Source organism: Aplidium turbinatum, chromosome 3 (genome assembly GCF_918807975.1).
Source record: "Aplidium turbinatum chromosome 3, kaAplTurb1.1, whole genome shotgun sequence".
NCBI lineage: Eukaryota > Metazoa > Chordata > Ascidiacea > Aplousobranchia > Polyclinidae > Aplidium > Aplidium turbinatum.
Genome location: NC_137474.1, coordinates 19,726,242 through 19,746,390, shown reverse-complemented (window position 1 = coordinate 19,746,390; position 20,149 = coordinate 19,726,242). Strand labels below are relative to the sequence as shown.

Here is a 20,149-nt window from a genome sequence, read left to right as displayed (position 1 = left end):
TATCATTTCACTAGTAGAATTATTCGACATTAAATTGACTACTTTTCGGTTTGACCCATTAAACTACGTCATTGAACCTTTCCAAAGTCTTTTTCCTGGTAAGAGATAGAAAGAAATCGTGACAGTACACAATTTTTCACTATTCAATCTTGAATCAAAAGATGCTTATTGCTCAATTTGGAATGAAACAGAAAGTGATTTTCCCTGTGAAGTATTCGCTTTCTTGCAGTTTAATCATTTCGAATGGGTAATTTGTGGAAGCCCGGTCTGGAGGAGATAGTTATTTGGAGTGATGGGTGTGGATATCAAAATAGAAACTCTATTGTCTCTAGTGCCTACTGTGCCCTTGCATGGAAGCATGACATCACTATTACTCAGAAGGAACTCGTGGCTGGTCTCACTCAAATGTAGTGCGATAGCATGCACATTGCACACTGCACAGTCCCATCGAGCGCAAATTGGTGAACAACATTTTTACGACGAGAGATTATGAAATTATCATCCAGAATGCCAGGGGCAGGATCAGACCGCATCCCAACAATGCACAGATGATGCAACACAGTGATTTTATGAAAATCGATGGATGATGCTTGTTGAGTATTAGGCCTGGAAAGAAAGCTGGAGATCCCACGATTCATGATCTTAGAGGCCGAAGTCATGAAAGCAGTGGAAAGGCATTGTACAAGGTCCCATTATGTGATGATGATGGCGTATGAGCGATCTTTCCAGGCTAGATTGGAGGGCAGGAAATCTTCAGCCACTCAGCAGTCTCGTCGTCCAGGATTCTCAGACCATGCGCACCGTGTGGAGGCCGGTGGGTTAGGCAGTGGTGGATGACATGGTCTGCGGTCTGTTCCGTGGCACCACACTCGCATTCTGATGAAGGAGCCAGGCCCCACTTGTGCATGTCCGAACGAAAGCGGCCGACGCCAGTTCGCAGGCGGTTAAGCCTGACCCACGCAAGCCTTGCGAGGGACATCCCTGGTGGACGGGGATCGGCGTCGGGTATGAAGTCACGGAGCGTGGAGGTGTGATTTTGCCACTCCGTGTTCCACATGTGGTTCGTCCAGTGTGCCGCACTTAAACCAAGTTCTTCGGCATTCTTAAGGAGTTGTTGTGCGGCAGGCACAAAGGGGCGTCTTGATTTCAACCGCTGCTTTATAGGTGGTGGTCTCTTGAGTGTTGCATGGGGGAGATGGTCGGGGTCCAAAGCGCGGCGAGCGAGAGAAATCGTGGCTCCTTTACGGCGTAGCTCAGCGGGTTGGATGCCTGCTAGGATGGGTAGGCAGTCCGTTGGAGTGGGACGCAGGCATCCAGTCACAGTACGCAGTGCGTCGTTGATGGCGGTATCAATCTGGTGGGTGTGAGAACTACGACACCAGACCGGCGCGCAGTACTCAGCGGTGGAATGAACAAGGGCTAGGGTAGCTGTACGAAGAGTTTTAGCACCAGCTCCCCAGCCGGAACCCGCCAATCGCCTCAAAAGTGCGACGCGTGTAGATAGTTTTTTGCGCAGTGACTTCAAATGCCGGCGGTACGTGAGTGACCTGTCCAGGGTTATGCCGAGGTATGTAGGTTCGGCACAGTAGGGCAGGCGTTCCCCATCAATCTTGATGTTTATCTCACGCTGTGCCTCCCGGTTGTTAAGGTGGAAGGCCGCCGACACTGTCTTTGACTTGCTGAGCTGTAGCTTCCATTTCTGGAGGTATGCTGATAGTGTTTGCATGTCTTGGCTGAGGTTCCTCTCCACTGACTGCCAGTTTCCTGCTGAGTGCAAGAGTGCCAGGTCGTCTGCGTAAGCATATTTCCTGGAGGTGGTGGGGGGCAAGTCGTAGGTGTATATGTTGAACAGGAGAGGAGCCAAGACTGAGCCCTGTGGGACGCCGTTTTTAAGTCGGCGTAGTCTGCTTCGACGACCGCTACCGGTTGTGAGGGTAAAACTGCGGTTTTGCACAAGTTCCATCATCATATGGACCATGTGTCTGTCAGGGAGCAGACGGAGTAACTTGCAGGTAAGGCCGCCTATGCCATACGGTGTCATAGGCAGCCGTGAGATCAACAAACACGGCGCCAGCCTTCTTCTTAGCCGAGAAGCTGTCCTCAATGTCTTGGGTCATAAGTGTGACCTGATCTACGGTTGATCGTCCGTGTCGGAAACCAGCTTGTTCATGGGGGAGCTGCGGATCTATTATTGGTTCGACACGGGCGTAGATGAGTCTCTCGAGGCTGCACAATGGGAGGATCTGCCACAGTGGTCACAAACAAACTTAGACGACACTACATGGATTCCTATTTTTTCAAGCCATCTTCCAATCAAATTGAGGAAATACAATGATCTCCAATCTATGAAACATGTTATGCCAACATTGTGCCACTCCTTTTTTGATAATTTGCCTCATTACTGATAATTTATTCAGCTTGTCTTGCCAACTGTGAACTGTTTTTGGGAGAAATATGCAGTCTAGCATGAAATATAACTCCTATCGTTAGATTGGAGTTGCTATTAGGGATTTTCCTGTTAATTCTAGTCGTATTATCACTGTTATTATGTCACCTTTAAAAAACTCATATTGATAAAGTCAAAATATCAAATGGCCTAAGTCATGTCAGTGCATTCAGAAAATGGCCTAAGTCATGCTAGCCCATTATGGGATGCAAAATGAAACAAATCAAAGTATACATGCTCATTGTACTTGCATCGACATTAGGGTGGCCAAAAAAAATCGAAATTTTTTATTTTTGTTCGCACACCCTCTCATTTGAGGAGGATTCATAAAAAAATGACACTGTGAAAATTTGAAGTCAATCCGACAAGAGGAAGTACTCTCCCACCGGCCTCTAAATTTGCTTTCTTTGGCATAATTCGTCAAAATTCCTTGAATATGTGACGTAATTCTTTTCTGATTTATCTACATTGCAGTTGCAGCATTTTTATGTTATAACCATTGTTTTACTCTGAATTAATGATACAATAAGTGTTTCCACATGCAGAAAAACATGAATAATACACAAAATAGATCACATTAAAAAGCGTTTGGTATGAAATTAAATGCACTAAACTTTAGCATAAACCGCATAAAAGTAGGTACGTTCACCAATCACGATCACAACGCTTCACGTGACAACACATTGCCCAGAAAATGCAAAAGAAATGTTCGTAAAGAGTCAAGCCGTTGACTTTATTTAGTGGTGCTGTTGGCATGTTGGCTTTTACTTGCACTTGATGGAAGCAGCTTTCTGTGGTGCTCGACCACCTGATAGAGGAGCTGGCGCTGTTGTTCATTTTTCGTAAGGACTTCATTGAAGTCAGTAGCTAATTTGACTGCCCGCTCTGCACAATCATTGACGACTTTGAGATCACGCACAACTTTGCATGCTTCTTTGTAATCTTCACGATCATGCCATGTGTCGACAGAAGCAGTTAGAAATTCTTTTGACAAATGAAGGGACTCGAAAAGGTTAAGTGAACGCTGTGTTACAAATTGTGCCAAAGAGAGATGTTGAAACTTGACAATTTTGTTTGGGGCAACACGACGAACATCTTCGGGAAATGGGTCTTTCTTGAGAGCATTAACGATTGCCTTTTTTTCATCATCTGTGATGTTATCACTGAATAAAGGCAGTGCAGCAAGATCCTCACTGATGTACCACAAGTGCAACCTCAACTTTTTTTCTGCCACTTCAGAAATTGCACTATCAACTTCTTTATATTCCTCTGTGAGCTGTAGCATTGCTAGGTCATTTGTAGGGGCAGATATTGATGAAGGTGCTGCAAACCAAAAAGTGGCATAGATGGTGGTTATAAACAGGCAAATTCTCCGCAGTGATCCAATCTCTCGTTTGCTCATGTTGAATTGATGGCGAAATCCAAAGATTTTAAGGCAGTATATGCCTTTTGCCATCCACCTCGCCCGGTGATAGGCACCAGGAGCATAAAATTTATTTTCCAAATCCGCTTTTGCTCCTAACAGTTGAAGAACAAGTTGTGCAAACTCTCTATAGTCTTCACGAGGTTGCAAATTCACCAAGTGTTGGTGAATATCATCGATAACAATTTCACGACGAGACTGAAGCCAAGCTTTCTCCGGCTTGTTCAAACACCCTGCACCAATGCCATCGGTATCAATGCAGTCGAATTTTGACTTATCTATGAAGTCCCATTGAGCCTTGAAACGGCTGAACAGGTCTATTTCTGGCCCTCTTGAAGGAAAAAAGTTATCAAACACTGCAGAAGCACATATTTCAAACATATGATGTCGGCATGCAAGAAATAGCAGCCTTCGATTAAATGCCTGCTGCACGACGGTGATAGCTCCAGTGTGGATTCCTGTATTGCTTGATGTTGTGTCAAAACAAAGTGCAGCTAAATGCTCTGCTACACCTTCCCACTCGTGTATGAATTCCACTACTTTTTGGCCCATTAGTGATCCCGTTCCAACAGGCAGCTTTGGAATGCCAAGCAGTTTCTCAACATGCATACCAGAAACTACAATGGCCAAAGAGTCGCACTTTGTGCCAGTGGCATTAGTCAAAAGTTTGCCATCAAAATGAGCAACAAGTGGAACTGTTGGTTTAAATTTTTGCCGCACTGCAGCTGCAAGGCTTTCACGTGAGGTGTTCCGAGCATTCATGACAGAGGAACGTGACATTGTCAATTCATTTATGTCAACTCCAGCTGCAGCAAGAGCAGGGGTGACGATCATCATTGCTTGACGACTTGACGTTAAAGTTCTGTCTAGGGCTGCATTAAACAGTGGATTATCGATAATGCAGCGTTTTGGTAATGGCTGTTCCTGCTGGGTTTTCGTTCGTTTTGGTGTTGTTTGGATTTGTGGTGCAAAAAGTGGGTCACTGGAAGAATCTTCATCATCTGCTGAGGAACTTTCAGATGTGAGAGCAGCAGCACTTGATGGTGCTGGATCAATGAGATTTCTGTTGCGCCTCTGTTCATCATCTTTGCGCTTTCTATACTTTGCAGCAGCTTGCCGATACATTGGGTCTTCTGTTGTCATCACCATCTGTCGTGCACCACGTTGGTCTATCAAAAACTGGCAGTCTTCTGGCATTGTTGTGCGGCGTTCCCAGTCAGCATGTGCAATATCAAATAATGCACTTAACCTCTGGGTGAAGTCAGCTTCTGAGGTCAACTGGGAAGCTGAATTTCGCCTACCTTTGTGCTTTGATACTCGAATATGCTCTTGATGGATGCATTTCAGTTTGGCAACAACGTGAGTCTTTGCACTGGTAGCGATATTAGCTTTCACCCACAACAACATCACTTCATCTGCAACTGTACTGCAAGCAAGTGGCAGGGTAACCTTATTGATCTTCATCTCGTAGTAGAGACGGCGAAGAACCACACCCCGTACAGGCAGCTGGCATGGCCCCTCAAAAGAGTCAACACTAGAGAGTGGGTGCCCAACCAACCATATTGATGTTCCTGAACGTGTAGCAGGCGAGTCTGCGCACTTCTGGAAAAAAGTTACAATGTGTTAAATAATATTTTGCACATTATAATACTAATTACCAAGATCACTGTGATATAAGGTAGCCTACTATTAACATATATAAATGCCTAATAATTGTGTATTTTAAATATTGTAGATAGACTTACCTTCATCAGGCTGTTTGTTCTTTATTTCCTGCTACTTTCTTTTTGACAAATACAAATCTTGCTAAATTACAGTACCGGTAATTATTTATTTTAACTTATTTTTACGCTTCTGTGTTGCAAGGATAAATAAAAGAATTAATTCAAAGGTTATTTAGCGTCCTACATCTTATTGAAAGTAAAATCATGCGGTCCATATCGATTATGAAACGTGGTGCAATTTTCATGAGGCTGTTCTCAGAGAACAAGTTACTAATTTATCCGATGCTTATAGGCATCACAATGCCATGGGCACAGTCTGAAAACTTCTACACTAACCTACTATTTTCTGCTGTGCAAAGTCTCACTAGGCTTTGGCCCTGGGCCTTTTTTACTGTAATATCAAAACTTAACAAATTTTGCTGCATCTTGCTGTAATAGCCTACTCGTATAATCTAATTTTGTAACCAACCTTGCCTTATCAATATTACTCGGAGATCAAAGCCAGACATTGTGACGTAAGACTTGAACTAAGTTATGCGTGATAAGTGTAGAAGTACTGTACTCCCATCGATTCTTAGTGAAGAATTCACCTTTGTTACGCTGATTCAATGTCATCAATCGTTGAAGCAACGTGAAAATCGAAAGTTTTTTTGCTTGAATGGAAGCCAAGGGATACAGTATTAACATTTTCTAGATGCGCGCTAGAATGCGCGGGAAAATATATTCTCTTGCAACAATTGTTTGTGCTATGCAATGAGGAATGATGATCTGTATCGCTAGTTCCTGTGCTATTTCTCGGCGGACAAACATGACCGATCTAGATCATTAGATGGTACTTCCCGCGGACATCACATTCTATGATGGCGGGTATGTCCGCGGTGAATTTCGAGGCCTGTTATGTAAAAGAAAATGGAAAAAAAATTTAGGGGGGGGGGCTTTTCGAAATTTTGCCAATAATAGCAAATTTAGAAGCCGGTGGGAGAGTACTTCCTCTTGTCGGATTGACTTCAAATTTTCACAATGTCATTTTTTTATGAATCCTCCTCAAATGAGAGGGTGTGCGAACAAAAATAAAAAATTTCGATTTTTTTTGGCCACCCTAATCGACATGCTATTTTCGTTTAACTGTACAATAAATAGGATAAAAACAACCGTGTAGACAGTTTTTTTCGATTATCTCAAAACAAGAAAAAATGAGTTACGCCATTATTTTATTAGTCTGACGATATGCTTTCTGGTAGTTGCAGGCACAAAAAAGTAGTTTTTTTGTTATTCATGTTATTCTTATGGCATTATTAGGGGACCTTATCTCTTTGCAGAAATAATAAGTTAAGACGCATAAATTTCCAAAGAAAACTGCTATTCAAATTTATTGTCACACTGACTTTAAACGAGTTCAGTGAGAAATTTGCAGCTGGCTTCTTTTCCGGACGACTTCTTCCATTTAGAAAAAAATTGTTCGCACAAATACAGCAAAAAAGAACCAATTTTGAAGCCATCAATGTTTTCAAATGTGGAAAGTCATCTTGGTTGAGAAGTTTTCGGTAAGAATTGCCAAGATTCATTTTTAAATACTTTGCTTTCAAATCCGTTTTCTCTTGAAGATCAATCAGTTCGTTGGATATCAGCTGGTGCTTTGTCAATGTCTGTGTTGAATGGCGAAGAGAATAAGATTTGAAGTCCTTGAAACGAGCCAAAAATTCGTACAATAATTTTTTATATTGGTCTGCAAGTTCAGTTTTCTCCTCAGGATGCATTCCATACGCCTCGCTATCGTCCACTGAGACAGACTTATTTTCTCGAACTCACTCTTCCTTTTAGCGCACATTTCTTCTGCGACATCGATAAGACACTGCTTCACAAAATTACCGTCAGAATACTGTTTTATAGTTTGAGCTATTCCCTGTGCAATCCTGTGCCTCTGATCTACTGACGTTCCAAATAATTAAATACAATCGGATTTGCGGTGGATGGTGGGAGATTTCTAAAATTGTTAACAGAAGGTGCGAAATGTACAATAATCCACTTTAATGAATTGTTCGCACGTAGACTACTTGACTAAACTAAATTATAAACACGTTTCGCGGGCGCACACAATCCAAAATTAGCATATCTTCGCGGACCGCACAATTTTTCTTCGCGGGCCGCACATTGCACACCCCTGCTTTAGAGCACTGGGTGCAATACAGCCATAAATGTTGCTGTAAGTGTACAGCATCTTGCAAAACTTCAGATCATTCCATGGAGCATCAGTGGGTGATGAGCATGTCAACCACCTCTGAGTATACACAAGAGTGACGAAGTTGACAAAGCCTCTTATCTTTGAGGTTCGTTGAGTGGTAGTAACAGTGCTAGGTGGAAGCTCTCCAATGTATTTTTCCAGAAGACATATCTTAATGGAGTAAATCAGCTTTGCCATCCATCTGGCTTTATGCAAAGCTCCAGACTTTATGAAGGTTATTGGGTCTTGTAGTGATTTTTCCAGGAAAATACAACAGAGTTCAATGAACTCTAAATAATCACCCATGTGGAAAGTATGCTGAGCAGAATAAAGTTCCAGGACTTTCTGCTTTTGCTCTAAAGTTTTTACATTGCACATTACCACTGGTCATTTTTATACCTGCAAGTGGATCAGTGATATTTTTGTGTGGCAAGAGTTCAAAATGCTTCTTGTAGCGAAGGAACAGTGTAATATCAGGAGACTTGGTAATTTCAAATTTTAGATCATTAAAAATTTGAGACAGAATGACTTCTCCTATATGGTGTCTACAGGCAGACCACAACAAGAGACACTGCAGACTAAGGGACTCAAGATGAATCCTGATACATGATGCTGAATACGTCAGCAAGTTGGACTTGGGCTATGGTATACCAAATACATGGACCGTCAAACTTGAGTTTCAGCTTGAACTCCAGTTGGATCTTAGAATACTGGCCTTAGTATGCTATCCATGCCCTACTTAATGAGCATTAGCTGTGTTACTATTCATGTCCCACTTGTGGTGTCGTCATTGAATTTTTATTCTCCAGAACGGAAAACATCATTGAAGCACAGTACATAGGCAAGTTTTGCAGCACTTGCTTTGGAGTTGCCTGCAATAGCCCACACTGTTTCCAGTGACTTGAAACATTAGTATGACTTGAATTTGAAACTACCCATTACTGAATGGAGGCAATCATTTTGACCTTTCTTGCCCTGGAAGAAAACAGCAACACAGTGGTTTCAGTAGCTGGAATTAATGTTGTGGCAGTGAATTGATGTTGTCGATGTTGTGGCAGTGAGTACTGCGACACCAAACAGATGCCCAGTACTCTGCTAAAGAGTAGACAAGGGCTAAGGCTGCTATACGCAAAGTATCAGCCCTCGCCCCCCAGCTAGAACCTGCCAGGTGCTTGAGTAGCGCAGCGCGGGATGTGAGTTTCTTGTGCAGTGACACCAAATGGTGGCGGTATGTGAGCGATCTGTCCAGTGTCACCCCAAGATATCTTGGTTCGGTGCAGAAGGACAGAGATTTTCCGTTGTTCTGGACGTGTAGCTCACGATCAGCTTACCGATTGTGGAGATGGAAAGCTGCTGCCACAGTTTTGGTTTCGCTGAGTTTCAGTCGCCAGTTCTGGAGATATGCTGAGAGAGTTTTCATGTCCTGGCTCAAGGGGTCTTCTAGATTTTCCCACGACTTTGTGGAGTGGAGAATTGCCAGGTCGTCCGCATAAGCATATTTTGTGAAGACCGTAGTTGGCAGGTCGTGGGTGTAGATGTTGAAAAGAAGTGGAGCCAGGACCGATCCCTGTGATACGCCATTTTTCAGGCGTCTCAGTCTGCTTCGTCGTGAGCTACCAGTGGTGAGGGTGAAGCTTCGGTTCCTGACAAGTTCCATGATCATATGAACCATAATTATGTCGGTCGGGAAGCAGGCAAAGCAGCTTGCAAGTAAGGCCGCGATGCCTTACGGTGTCATAGGCAGCTGTGAGATCTAGAAAGACAGCGCCGGCCTTCTTTTTTGCCTCAAAGCAATCCTCGATGTCTTGGGTTAAAAGTGTGACCTGATCTGGTTCTGCTACTATTCGGCGAGTCCGATTCGGCAAGTTTTTGAAATTTTATTTTTTAAAGGGAATTATCGGGTACCGTAGCCTAACTATAATTGCCGTTTTTACATCGTTAAACGTTAAAATCGTGCAGAAAGAAATAAAAATAAAAATGTTTGAACTATTAAATTAAAATTCGTTATGTCAGTTCAGTTGAGTTGTTTTTATTTCTGACCATCATATGAAAAACAATACACGTCAACATAGCAAAGGTAGAAGCGACAAAACGCAAACGTTAAAACGTGCTTGAATTCGTCATGTCATTTCAGTTGTTTTTATTTCTGACCATCATATTAAAAACAGTTCACGTCAACATAGTAAAGGTGTAGAAAAAGGTAGAAGCGACAAAACGCGAACGTTAAAACGTGCTTGTGACCGAAGTAAGTTATTGAGTTGAAAGAAATTTGGCACGGTCGCAACACCTTCAGAAAAATTTAAGAAATGAAGGAAAAATAAAAAAAAGAAAATGTTACAAAAAAAAAATCATGTTTAATGTCTATAAGTTAGTACTTTTGAATAGTTAAATGATTAGTTTGGATCAACAAATGTGTGGCCTACAGATTGGATTGAAAGGAAATTATCGGGTACCGTAGCCTAGTTATCCCTACCAGCAGAAATTGCCGTTTTTACATTATTTTTAACGTCGCTAAATGTTGAAATCGTGTAAAAAAGAGAACTTTGCTGACTAGGATACGTTGAAACTGGGAAACGTTCACAGAAGCCCTTCGATTTGTTCCAAGAACCCATTTAGCCTAACAGTTCATTTGTACATTGATTCAACGTCTGAATACATTATCATAAAAATGCATGACCTTAAAAATGCAACGTATCGAAGGGCTTCTGTGAATGTTTCTCAGTTTCAACGCTGGCCTTAAAACTTGTGTTTTTTTTTCCGGCAGCCATCGTGGCCTACCGAGAGGTCCTTCTCGGCGGCCAAATCTGCGTGCTTGGAGGCCAAAATACCATAACGATAGCACAAGTAAATAGCATTAAACTTGCAACAATGTTAAAATGATCACTTAGCGTTGTTGAAGTCTGGGCGACGTCCTGCAATAGAATCGTTGTACCACGCATTAAATGCTTTATCGGGATTGTAATCCGTTATTGTGGGACCATCTAACGACCCTAAATTGTTTTAACTGCTCGCAACTCAGTAAATTGCTTCAACTGCATACCGCCTTTCATGAAACCTGACCATTTATTCCGTTATGATGTCACCATTGAGGGTATGAAGTCACTAACCTACAGCGTTCTCAACTATGAAGACACGTGTTTTACCCACGGATGTTAACTAGCCTAGTTCTCCTTTTTAACAAGGATTCAATGTCCGACAACATCGCTATAAAAACGACAATATTGCCAGCGGATGTAAATTAGCACTTCAGAATCAGATTAACACTTCGTTAAAATAAACATAGGGAATTGCAAACAAAACAAGACTTACAGCGCTGGTGATCGCAGCTGGATATATTCAATACAACAGTAGTGACTAACTGACTATGATGCGCTGACCTAATTCTGCATCACTCTTTGATACTACATATTTTCGACATTTAATCCACGATCATTCTATTGCGAAATTAAATAATTGGCTAGAAGAAACCGGCGGCCAAACTTGGCCGACGGAGGAGGTAGCACAGGCGGTCATTCAAGCACTACTTAGCGGCCATGGCCGCCGGCTGCTTTAAAGCTTGCAACGTATCCTAGTCATCAAACTTCTCTTTTCTACACTTTCTCTTTTCTAACATTTAAAAACTTTCTACGAAAGCTATAATGGTGAAGTTTTTTAAAAGTATGCCATGATCAATTTTTAACAAATTTTATAATTTTAGAACACAACTTCAAGCTTATGCCAAACAAGCTCTTCAACATTCATACAAAACAATTCGTCCGGTAAGATTATTATTAACTTAGTTGCTAATTATTCACGTTTTGTACTGTGCAAACGTGTGCAAACCATGCTTATATTAATATTATGGTCCACCACATTTTGCCCTCACCACTTGGCTGTTCGTTAGAGAGGTGCAGTCACATATTCGTTAGGTATTGCCATGTGACAATAGCTTAACCGGTTCGAAAGTTGCAGGATTTTTGTCGATTTAGAAGGTCACTTGACCTTTCGAGGCATTAGCCACCTGGGTGCAGGTGGCAGATGACCAAAATTACGTTGAAAGTAGATTTTAGGCCGAAACGCCACTTTTAAGACAACTGGTTTAAATTTAAAATAAAAAATTCTGTAGTTGATCGCTTAAAGTTTTATGAATGTATTTTTGAAATATTTAAGAACAGCCGGTGCCAGGCTTACCACTGCTTGAGTGCTTACATATTGTTGGCATCGCTTGTCAAGCTTTTTATGTAGGCCTATGTGAGATGTTTTGCAACATTAATAGTTCAAAAATAAATTTAATTCACTTTTTAGTTTTAAGATCTCAGTGGTTTGGTCTAAACCCCACTCATCTAAAGCTTCGATAATTTCAACTATAAAAGAAACGATATTATGGAATAAAATACAACATTCTCTAAATAAACAGAAGGCGTCATTGGATTTGGAATTTTGTAACAGTTAAGGATTCTAATAGTTGAAGATTCTAATATATTCTAAGTTTGCATACAGACGGTGACGTAAGATACATGTCGATTTTATGTTACAAGCAAACATTTCAATTTAATAGTTTAAAAGTTTTGCGCTAAATTTCATTTCAATTTATTTTTCTTTGTCAGAATGCAAAAGAATTGATATTGTGGAATAATACACAAAATGCAATTTAAAACTGTAGCCGAATTGGACTATAGCCGAATAGGGAACTAGCCGAATCGGACTAGCCGAATTGGTCTAGCTTAATCGGACTAACCGAATTGGTCTAGCCCAATCGGACTAGCTGAATAGTAGCAGGCCCGCCAGGCCAAGCTCCTTTAACAACACTTTTGACTTTAACATTGCCTAATAAACGAGCCCATTTGTTTCGCGCACTTATAGCGAGGCGAGCGGTTTCATCAGAATATTCATCGCCAAGCAAGATTGGTGTTGTCACTTTGCTTCACAAAAGATATTATGCCATTAACAGTTTCAGTAAACATGGAAATGTTTGACACATCACATTACAAGCAACAATAGTGACCTGCAAACATATCAGCGAAAAATAGGCTCCTATACCAGGGAGAAAGAAACCAGGCACCATGAAACAAACGCTTGTGGAAATCACTGAAAAAACATTTCTATCGGAACTCATAAACAGTGTTCCCTCTAAAAAGCAATGAGTTGGTTTTTCATCCTTTTTGTGAGAGTCTACAAAACCGTCTTTCTTTGTTTATTAGATAACTGTCACTTGCGGTGCTTATCAGCATGGCAAGAATTGTTTATTAACAACATTTTGCAGTACTAAGCTAAATATTTTTATAATACCAGAAAAAGTCTTTAAATTTATATATAATATTTTTCCAGTTTATTATAAATTGAGTTGGCACACCGACCTGTTTTGCCAACAACAACTTGCATAAAGAAACACTGCTCGTGAAACCCAATAACGGTGAAACGCACACTAGTGTTTACAGGACATTTACAAACCTAAAATAAGCAACCCTATGCTCACAGACATTTTCGAAATTCGAAAACAGACGTTTTAATCAACCACTGGGACAGTGTGGCTGGACAGCGCATTGGAATAACTTTAAACAACCCCTACCTAGAACTACAATCTGATTGGTCGGTTGGTGGAGTCATATGCAAAGTGAAAATATGCTTCCCGGAAAGTATTTTTTGCCTTCATGCTGTTTAACTCCCCAAGAAAAGTATTTTTGGTTATTCTTGTGCGCTGATACTTTCCGCGGGCCGCACATAACAGCTTGGCGGGCCGCACTAATAAAATTTAGGTTGACTCTTGCTAGAAAAGAATGCATTTTGTACCCAGTATTCAGCGTTACTTGTTGTTAATATTTATCTCAGAATACCGCAGCAACAAAATTAGTCAAACAGCGCTACTGCCAGGCCAAGCTCCTTTGACAACACTTTTGACTTCTTTAATAATGTCTAATAAACGAGGCCACTTGTTTTGCCCAGTTATAGCGAGGCTAGCGATTTCATCATAATATTCATCGCCAAGCAAGATTGGTGTTGTCACTTCGCTTCACAAAGATATCTTGCAATTAACAGTTCATTAAACAAGGAAATGTTTGACACATCGCAATACAGGCAACAATAGTGACCTGCAAACATATCAGCGAAATAAGGCTCCAGTAACAGGGAGAAAGAAACCAGGCATCATGAAACAAACGCTTTTAGAAATCACTGAAAAAACGTTTCTATCGTAACTCATGAACAGCGTTCCCTCTAAAACAGTAATGAGTTGTTTTTTCATCCTTTTTGTGAGAGTCTACAAAATCGTCTTTCTTTGATTATTTATTAGACAACTGTCACTTGCGGTGCTTATCAGCATGGCAAGAATTGTTTATTAACAACATTTTGCAGTACTAAGCTAAATATTTTTTAACTGCCCGGAAGCATAATAATTCCACTTTGTACGCATTTTAATCAACCACTGGGACAGTGTGGCTGGACATCGCATTGGAATTACTTTAAGCCACCCCCACCCAGAACTACAACCTGATTGGTCGGTCGGTGGAATCGTATGCAAAGCGAAAATATGCTTCCCAGAAACTATTTTTTGCCTTCATGCTCTTTAACTCCTCAAGAAAAGTATTTTGGTTATACTTGTACGTTAATACCTTCCGCGGGCCGCACATAACAGCTTGGCGGGCCACCAGTTGGTGACCCCTGTTTTAGGCGATTAAAGTCAAGACACCCCTTTGCACCAGCTGCCCTTGAATTATTACAACCATTCTGTGGTCATACCACCAGTGGAGCACATTACATGGAAGATACTTTGAAACACAACATGGTGTGCCACTGTTACCAAACTCCATGGTTTTATACTTCACTCTGTAACGTGCTCCCTTTGTATGGACCTGCTCCGGCCGACTTGGGTCAAGCTCAATAGAATGCAAGCAGAAGCCGGCCGCTTCTATTCGTATATGTACAAGTGGGGTTTGGCTCCCTCAGCGGTCTGCCAGTGCAGCACGGAGGAACAAACTGTTGACCATGTCGTTCTTGAATGCCCAATTTATAAGGCGGCATATGAAATGCATGGCATAGCAGAACCAGATGAAGCTGCATTCACCTGGCTTTCTATTACTTGCCCTAAAATCTAAACAACGTGATTTTGTGGAGTTGTGACATTGAAAATTGTAAACCCAAAAGAAAGTTGACAGCTCCGAAGTTCGTAATCGAAGAGCCGTAATCTCACTATTAAGCCGTATTAAAATTAATTTGCGTTCTTCTGGTGACTATTTACTAGGTTACCTCGTGATGTTAAAGATGATAACTAGCTTTTTTTCCGACGTTTCGTCAGTCAGCACGACTGACTTTATCAAGGTGGCTAAAACAGGTTAACACAACCTGTTCAGCAACGATGGCACAACACAAAAACATACTGATAAAATGAGTAAAGTAAAGCAGCAAGAATCAGAATTAAAACACGCAACAAGATACCTAGAGGTTAAACTAAATGCAGTGAATGCCTAAAACCAGTAGGCTACTTTCCAGCAGCGTAAATTTATCTATCTATTGGGCCACTGTCAAGAAACGTTGAAAAGACATCAGACAAGACAGAAAGCAATGGAATTAGCAATAACAATGGTAGAGAAGACGCAATGAGAATGGAAAAGGTGAAGCTAAAGTTAAAGTATGAACGATGAAACCCTATCTGACAATAGGTAAATACCTTCCCTCGGCTAAAGACCCCATGAAAGAAGGTGAAGTTTCTGGATTGATCTACCAAGTTCCGTGTCATGACTGTGATTTAATCTACATTGGACAGACAAAACGTGATCTTAAATCTAGAATCAACGAGCACCAAAGAGCTATTAAATTTCAACGTCCAGAGCATTCCGCTCTTTGCAAACACTCTATAAATTCAGACCATAAAATTACTTGGACCAACGCCACCATTCTTAAAACTGAAAAGGATTATACAAAAAGATTGTTCACAGAAAAATGGTACATAAACCAGAAGGCACAACATGCTCTTAACCAAAAAGATGGTCAGAATTTCCCCTCTGTGTACAACAAATTACTTTAACTTTAGCTTCACCTTTTCCATTCTCATTGCGTCTTCTCTACCATTGTTATTGCTAATTCCATTGCTTTCTGTCTTGTCTGATGTCCTTTCAACGTTTCTTGACAGTGGCCCAATAGATAGATAAATTTACGCTGCTGGAAAGTAGCCTACTGGTTTTAGGCATTCACTGCATTTAGTTTAACCTCTAGGCATCTTGTTGCGTGTTTTAATTCTGATTCTTGCTGCTTTACTTTACTCATTTTATCAGTATGTTTTTGTGTTGTGCCATCGTTGCTGAACAGGTTGTGTTAACCTGTTTTAGCCACCTTGATAAAGTCAGTCGTGCTGACTGACGAAACGTCGGAAAAAAAGCTAGTTATCATCTTTAACATCACGAGGTAACCTAGTAAATAGTCACCAGAAGAACGCAAATTAATTTTATTACCAAATGCCTGGTGAACAGTCTCTCTCTGTTTTTATTAAGCCGTATGTTGCATGGCAGAAAATTTTCACTAAGGATGAAAGGAAAAGTATATCGGAGCTGTGTGCGGCCTGCAATGCTATATGTAGCGAGACATGGGTATTGAGAATGAGAGAGAGTGAACTGGCAATCCTGAGAAGAACGGAAAGGTCAATGGTGAGAGCAATGTGTGGGGTGAAAACGAGAAGGGAAAAAAGGACTGAAGAATTGTTGAATATGCTAGAGATGAGAGAGACCATAGACCAACTGGCAAGTGCAAATGGAGTAAGATGGTATGGACATGTGATAAGGACGGAGGAAGGAAGTTTTCTTAGTAAAGCACTAGATCTAAAGGTGGATGGGAAGAGGAAACGTGGTCGTCCAAGAAGAACGTGGAAACAACAAGTGAAGGATGAATTTAAAAAAGTTGGACTGAAGGAGGAAGATGCAAGGGACAGGGTGAAATGGAGAAAAGGGATTAAAACAATTGCTGCGCGGAAACAATCGGCCACCCCCACTAGTGGGGAACAAACCGACGATGGATTATGATGATGAATATGGTCCATAAATTTCTGACTACAGTTGAGTTCTGAGAACAATTATCCAGTTGATTTCTTTTTTCAGCCGAACATAGCCTACCGCACTCAGTCTTCGAAATTAGCATATTTTTACTTCGGCAAAAACGTTGCCGAGGCCAAACGGCAAAAGTTGAAATTGCTTCGGCAATTGCTGTGAACGTTTATTACGAAAAAATTGTAGGTTACCACAACATGTAAAACGAGAAGCGAAAAATATAATAGAGTTGTTTATCAAGATCGCACTGTTTGATTTGTTGTGATGTAATAATACCAAAAGTAACAATAAAGCGAGCAACGCAATACGCACGCTGTTACGATAATTCATGTTAAATCACTCACGGGAGGGGGGAAGTATGTTAATTTTGGGTTGATTCAACGTTAGAGTCAGCACAAATAAATTTAATTTTCCCGACCGGTTGTATTGCGTAACAACAATGCCCAATAAGAAATGACGACGACGTCATTTCTTAAGACGCTTGAAGCTTAAGCTTGAAGACGCAAAACTGCCCGTTCATGAACGCGCGATGTCACATGATCGGAAGCATTACTTTTCTTTACTGCCGAAGTACCATTTATCCAATTTTGTACTACTTTTTTAACTCGGCCCCGTAGTTTTTCTAATTCCGATTTGTTTCCGTCATAAAATCCTTTACAAATTTTGCAAAATAGCCTACTACACTAACTTTTCCTTCTGTCCCCTCTGTTTCTTAACCTATGGCAGGTAAATTCAACTTTTTAACTGTATCTTCCTTTACCATGATTTATATTGGCAATGACACTGGTAAAGAACAAGCATTCGATGAAAGAATAACTTTTGCGTAACAATTAAGCCAGTATTTATAAGGTTGCAAACTGTTTTATAGTTCACATGTGCATTGTCAGCGCATAAAATTGCACCTGTTGTTGTTACGCAACCAGACATCTATCACAAACCGCAATTAACAAAGCTCACTCTAAAGGTTAACGCGTTAACCTATTACTTACATGTATTCGGCCTGGGTTTTTTTTTTCGGTCATTTATCGGTCATTGACCGATTTTTTAGCAAAATGTCCGAAAAAAATATAGTCAATTCGGTCAAAATGTCCGAAAAATATATAGTCAAATCGGATGTTGCAAGGTTGAGTTTCGCTGATGAACGTTGAAGAAAGTTTTCTCAGATTAAACACGACAACGTTTCTCAGCGAAACTTAATGTTGTAGCTCATAGGCGCCTAACTATTTTTTTGGCCGTGGGGGCGAAAGCGTGTTTCATCAGCAGCAACGTAAATTCAACACAATGTCACGCAGATGGATGACGTAATTATGTCGTCACATTAGGATTGCTTTTATTGCCACACTCGGAGTTATCGCTACGTTCGACCTACCGTTAATTATTATAAACAAAACTCGACCACTTCGGTTAATCAAACACATGCCATGCGTCTGCGTAAACTAGCGGTTGATGGACTGCGACTCTTTAAGCTAAGCACAACATAAAGTTTAGCAACGAATTAGATTTATTACCATGAAACAAGAGACGAAAAGGTTTACTAAAAAGTAAAAGATATACTGTAAATGGAATGACAATGTCTTGAAAATGGAATGCAAATACTAACTTGATTATATGCTTGAAAATGTACCTGTTGAAAGTAAAATCATTCACGTTTACATCAATTCAACAGCACGTCACCTTGAATAAATTTAGAAGTTGCTGACATCCGTAAACAGCTCTTGAAAAATATTTACGGAAAGACGTTTGATTATAGCTCCCTTTTCACTACAATATCGCAACTTATGACTGACCTGCTTTCAACTTTATGACTGACCTGTTTTCGTGTTGCAGATGAAACAAAAGATGCGCATATTCCCCGCCTTTGATCAGGTTTCCATGGCAACGGTCGTGTGTGCGCCATGCAGTTTGCGTGAGTCCGTTGTTGCGTTGATTATTCCGCATGTGCGCAATGTGGTTTGTAGCCTACCAGCCCTTGTTGCGTTGATTGGTGGTTAGGTCGTGCCGAGACTTCAAGTTCATTTTCACAGCGAGCGGTTCACTGCCGCGACAATTCACTGCAGAGGTTTCGACTTTCGAAAGCAACATCGAGTCTGTTTGCAAGCGCATAAAGCTCAGCCCACGCTCCGTCTACGTAGCAAATTATGTTGTTTTTGGGTGCATTCAACATCTGATGACATTGAATCGACACAAAATGGTAGATTTTTGCTATGTCGCAGGCAGCAAAATCTGTCATTTTTACATTGATTCAACGTCTGCAGACGTTAAATCAATGTAAAAATGACAGATTTTGTCTGGTGTGGAATTGTAGCATCCTACTCGTTCTAGTGATCATTTATCGCAAAGCTGTTGCGGTTTGCATTCAAAAAACGTTGTCCTGCTGCCGATCGCTAGTTCATCTATTGTTTTACGTATCAATACAGCATAAAAAGTTGGCGCCTATGTTGTAGCTAGTCAGGAAGTGCAAATTTTGGTTTGGATCACCTACTTGAAAGGAAATATTTTCATCAGAAAAAATGACCGAAATAAATAAAAAATGACCGAATTTTTTCAAGTCATTTCGGACAAATGACCGAAAAGTGTCAGCGAAAAAAAAAAAAACAGTATTCGGCGTCTGTTGATGTTGTGTGGTTTGTTGTAAAAGCGCGCGATTGTTTCTGATACAGCTGGACGAGATAACGGAAGGCGAAGCGCGATAAGGAGTAAATGCTTACAATAATTTGACGTCAAGTCGTCTACTGGCGTTGAATCAATGCAAATAGGGTGATATTTTTATAAAAGTTTCAATTCTCCCAGCTGGGCACGTGTCTAAGCGGCGACTAAGTAGAAAGTAACCCAAATAAAAACATCAAGCAATAGTAAGATTGAATCAACCTCCTCGTCTGGTGTGGCCTAAGAAAATTAGGGTTATTTTTGTAATCTTGTGGTCCTTACAAGCGCTCGTGTGGCCTCGGCATTTTTATTGCCGCTTGAGGCTAATGTGCCATTCATGCATCTGCCTCGACAATTGCCGAGGCTAATTTCGAAGACTGCGTACTGTAGGGTCTGCTACTATTCGGAGAGTTCCCTATTCGGCAATTTTTTGAAAATCCAACGACGCGTTCTGTAAATCCAACGATTGAATATTATTCAATATTCAGGCATTGAATCAATGTAAATATAAACTGTTAGGCTAATTGGGTTCTTGGAATCTTACGTTACCGTCTGTATGCAAACTTAGAATATATATATTAGTTATTTTGTCATCAAATTACCTAACTATATTTTTAGAAGTAGTGCTGCCAGACCTTTTTATTTTTGGTACTAAAATTCGTATCATCAAAACTACTT

The 20,149-nt window shown here is 40.8% G+C and overlaps 1 protein-coding gene across 1 annotated transcript in view; it reads left to right on the top strand.

Moving 5' to 3' along the window:
• The window catches only part of LOC145766055 (solute carrier organic anion transporter family member 4A1-like), a 99,320-nt gene that overhangs the window by 40,903 nt on the left and 38,268 nt on the right, over window positions 1-20,149 (top strand). Inside the window, exon 4 of the mRNA XM_082577710.1 lies at window positions 11,512-11,572. Within this exon, the coding sequence (XP_082433836.1) occupies window positions 11,512-11,572 (61 nt within the window). The remainder of the gene's footprint in view (window positions 1-11,511; window positions 11,573-20,149) is intronic.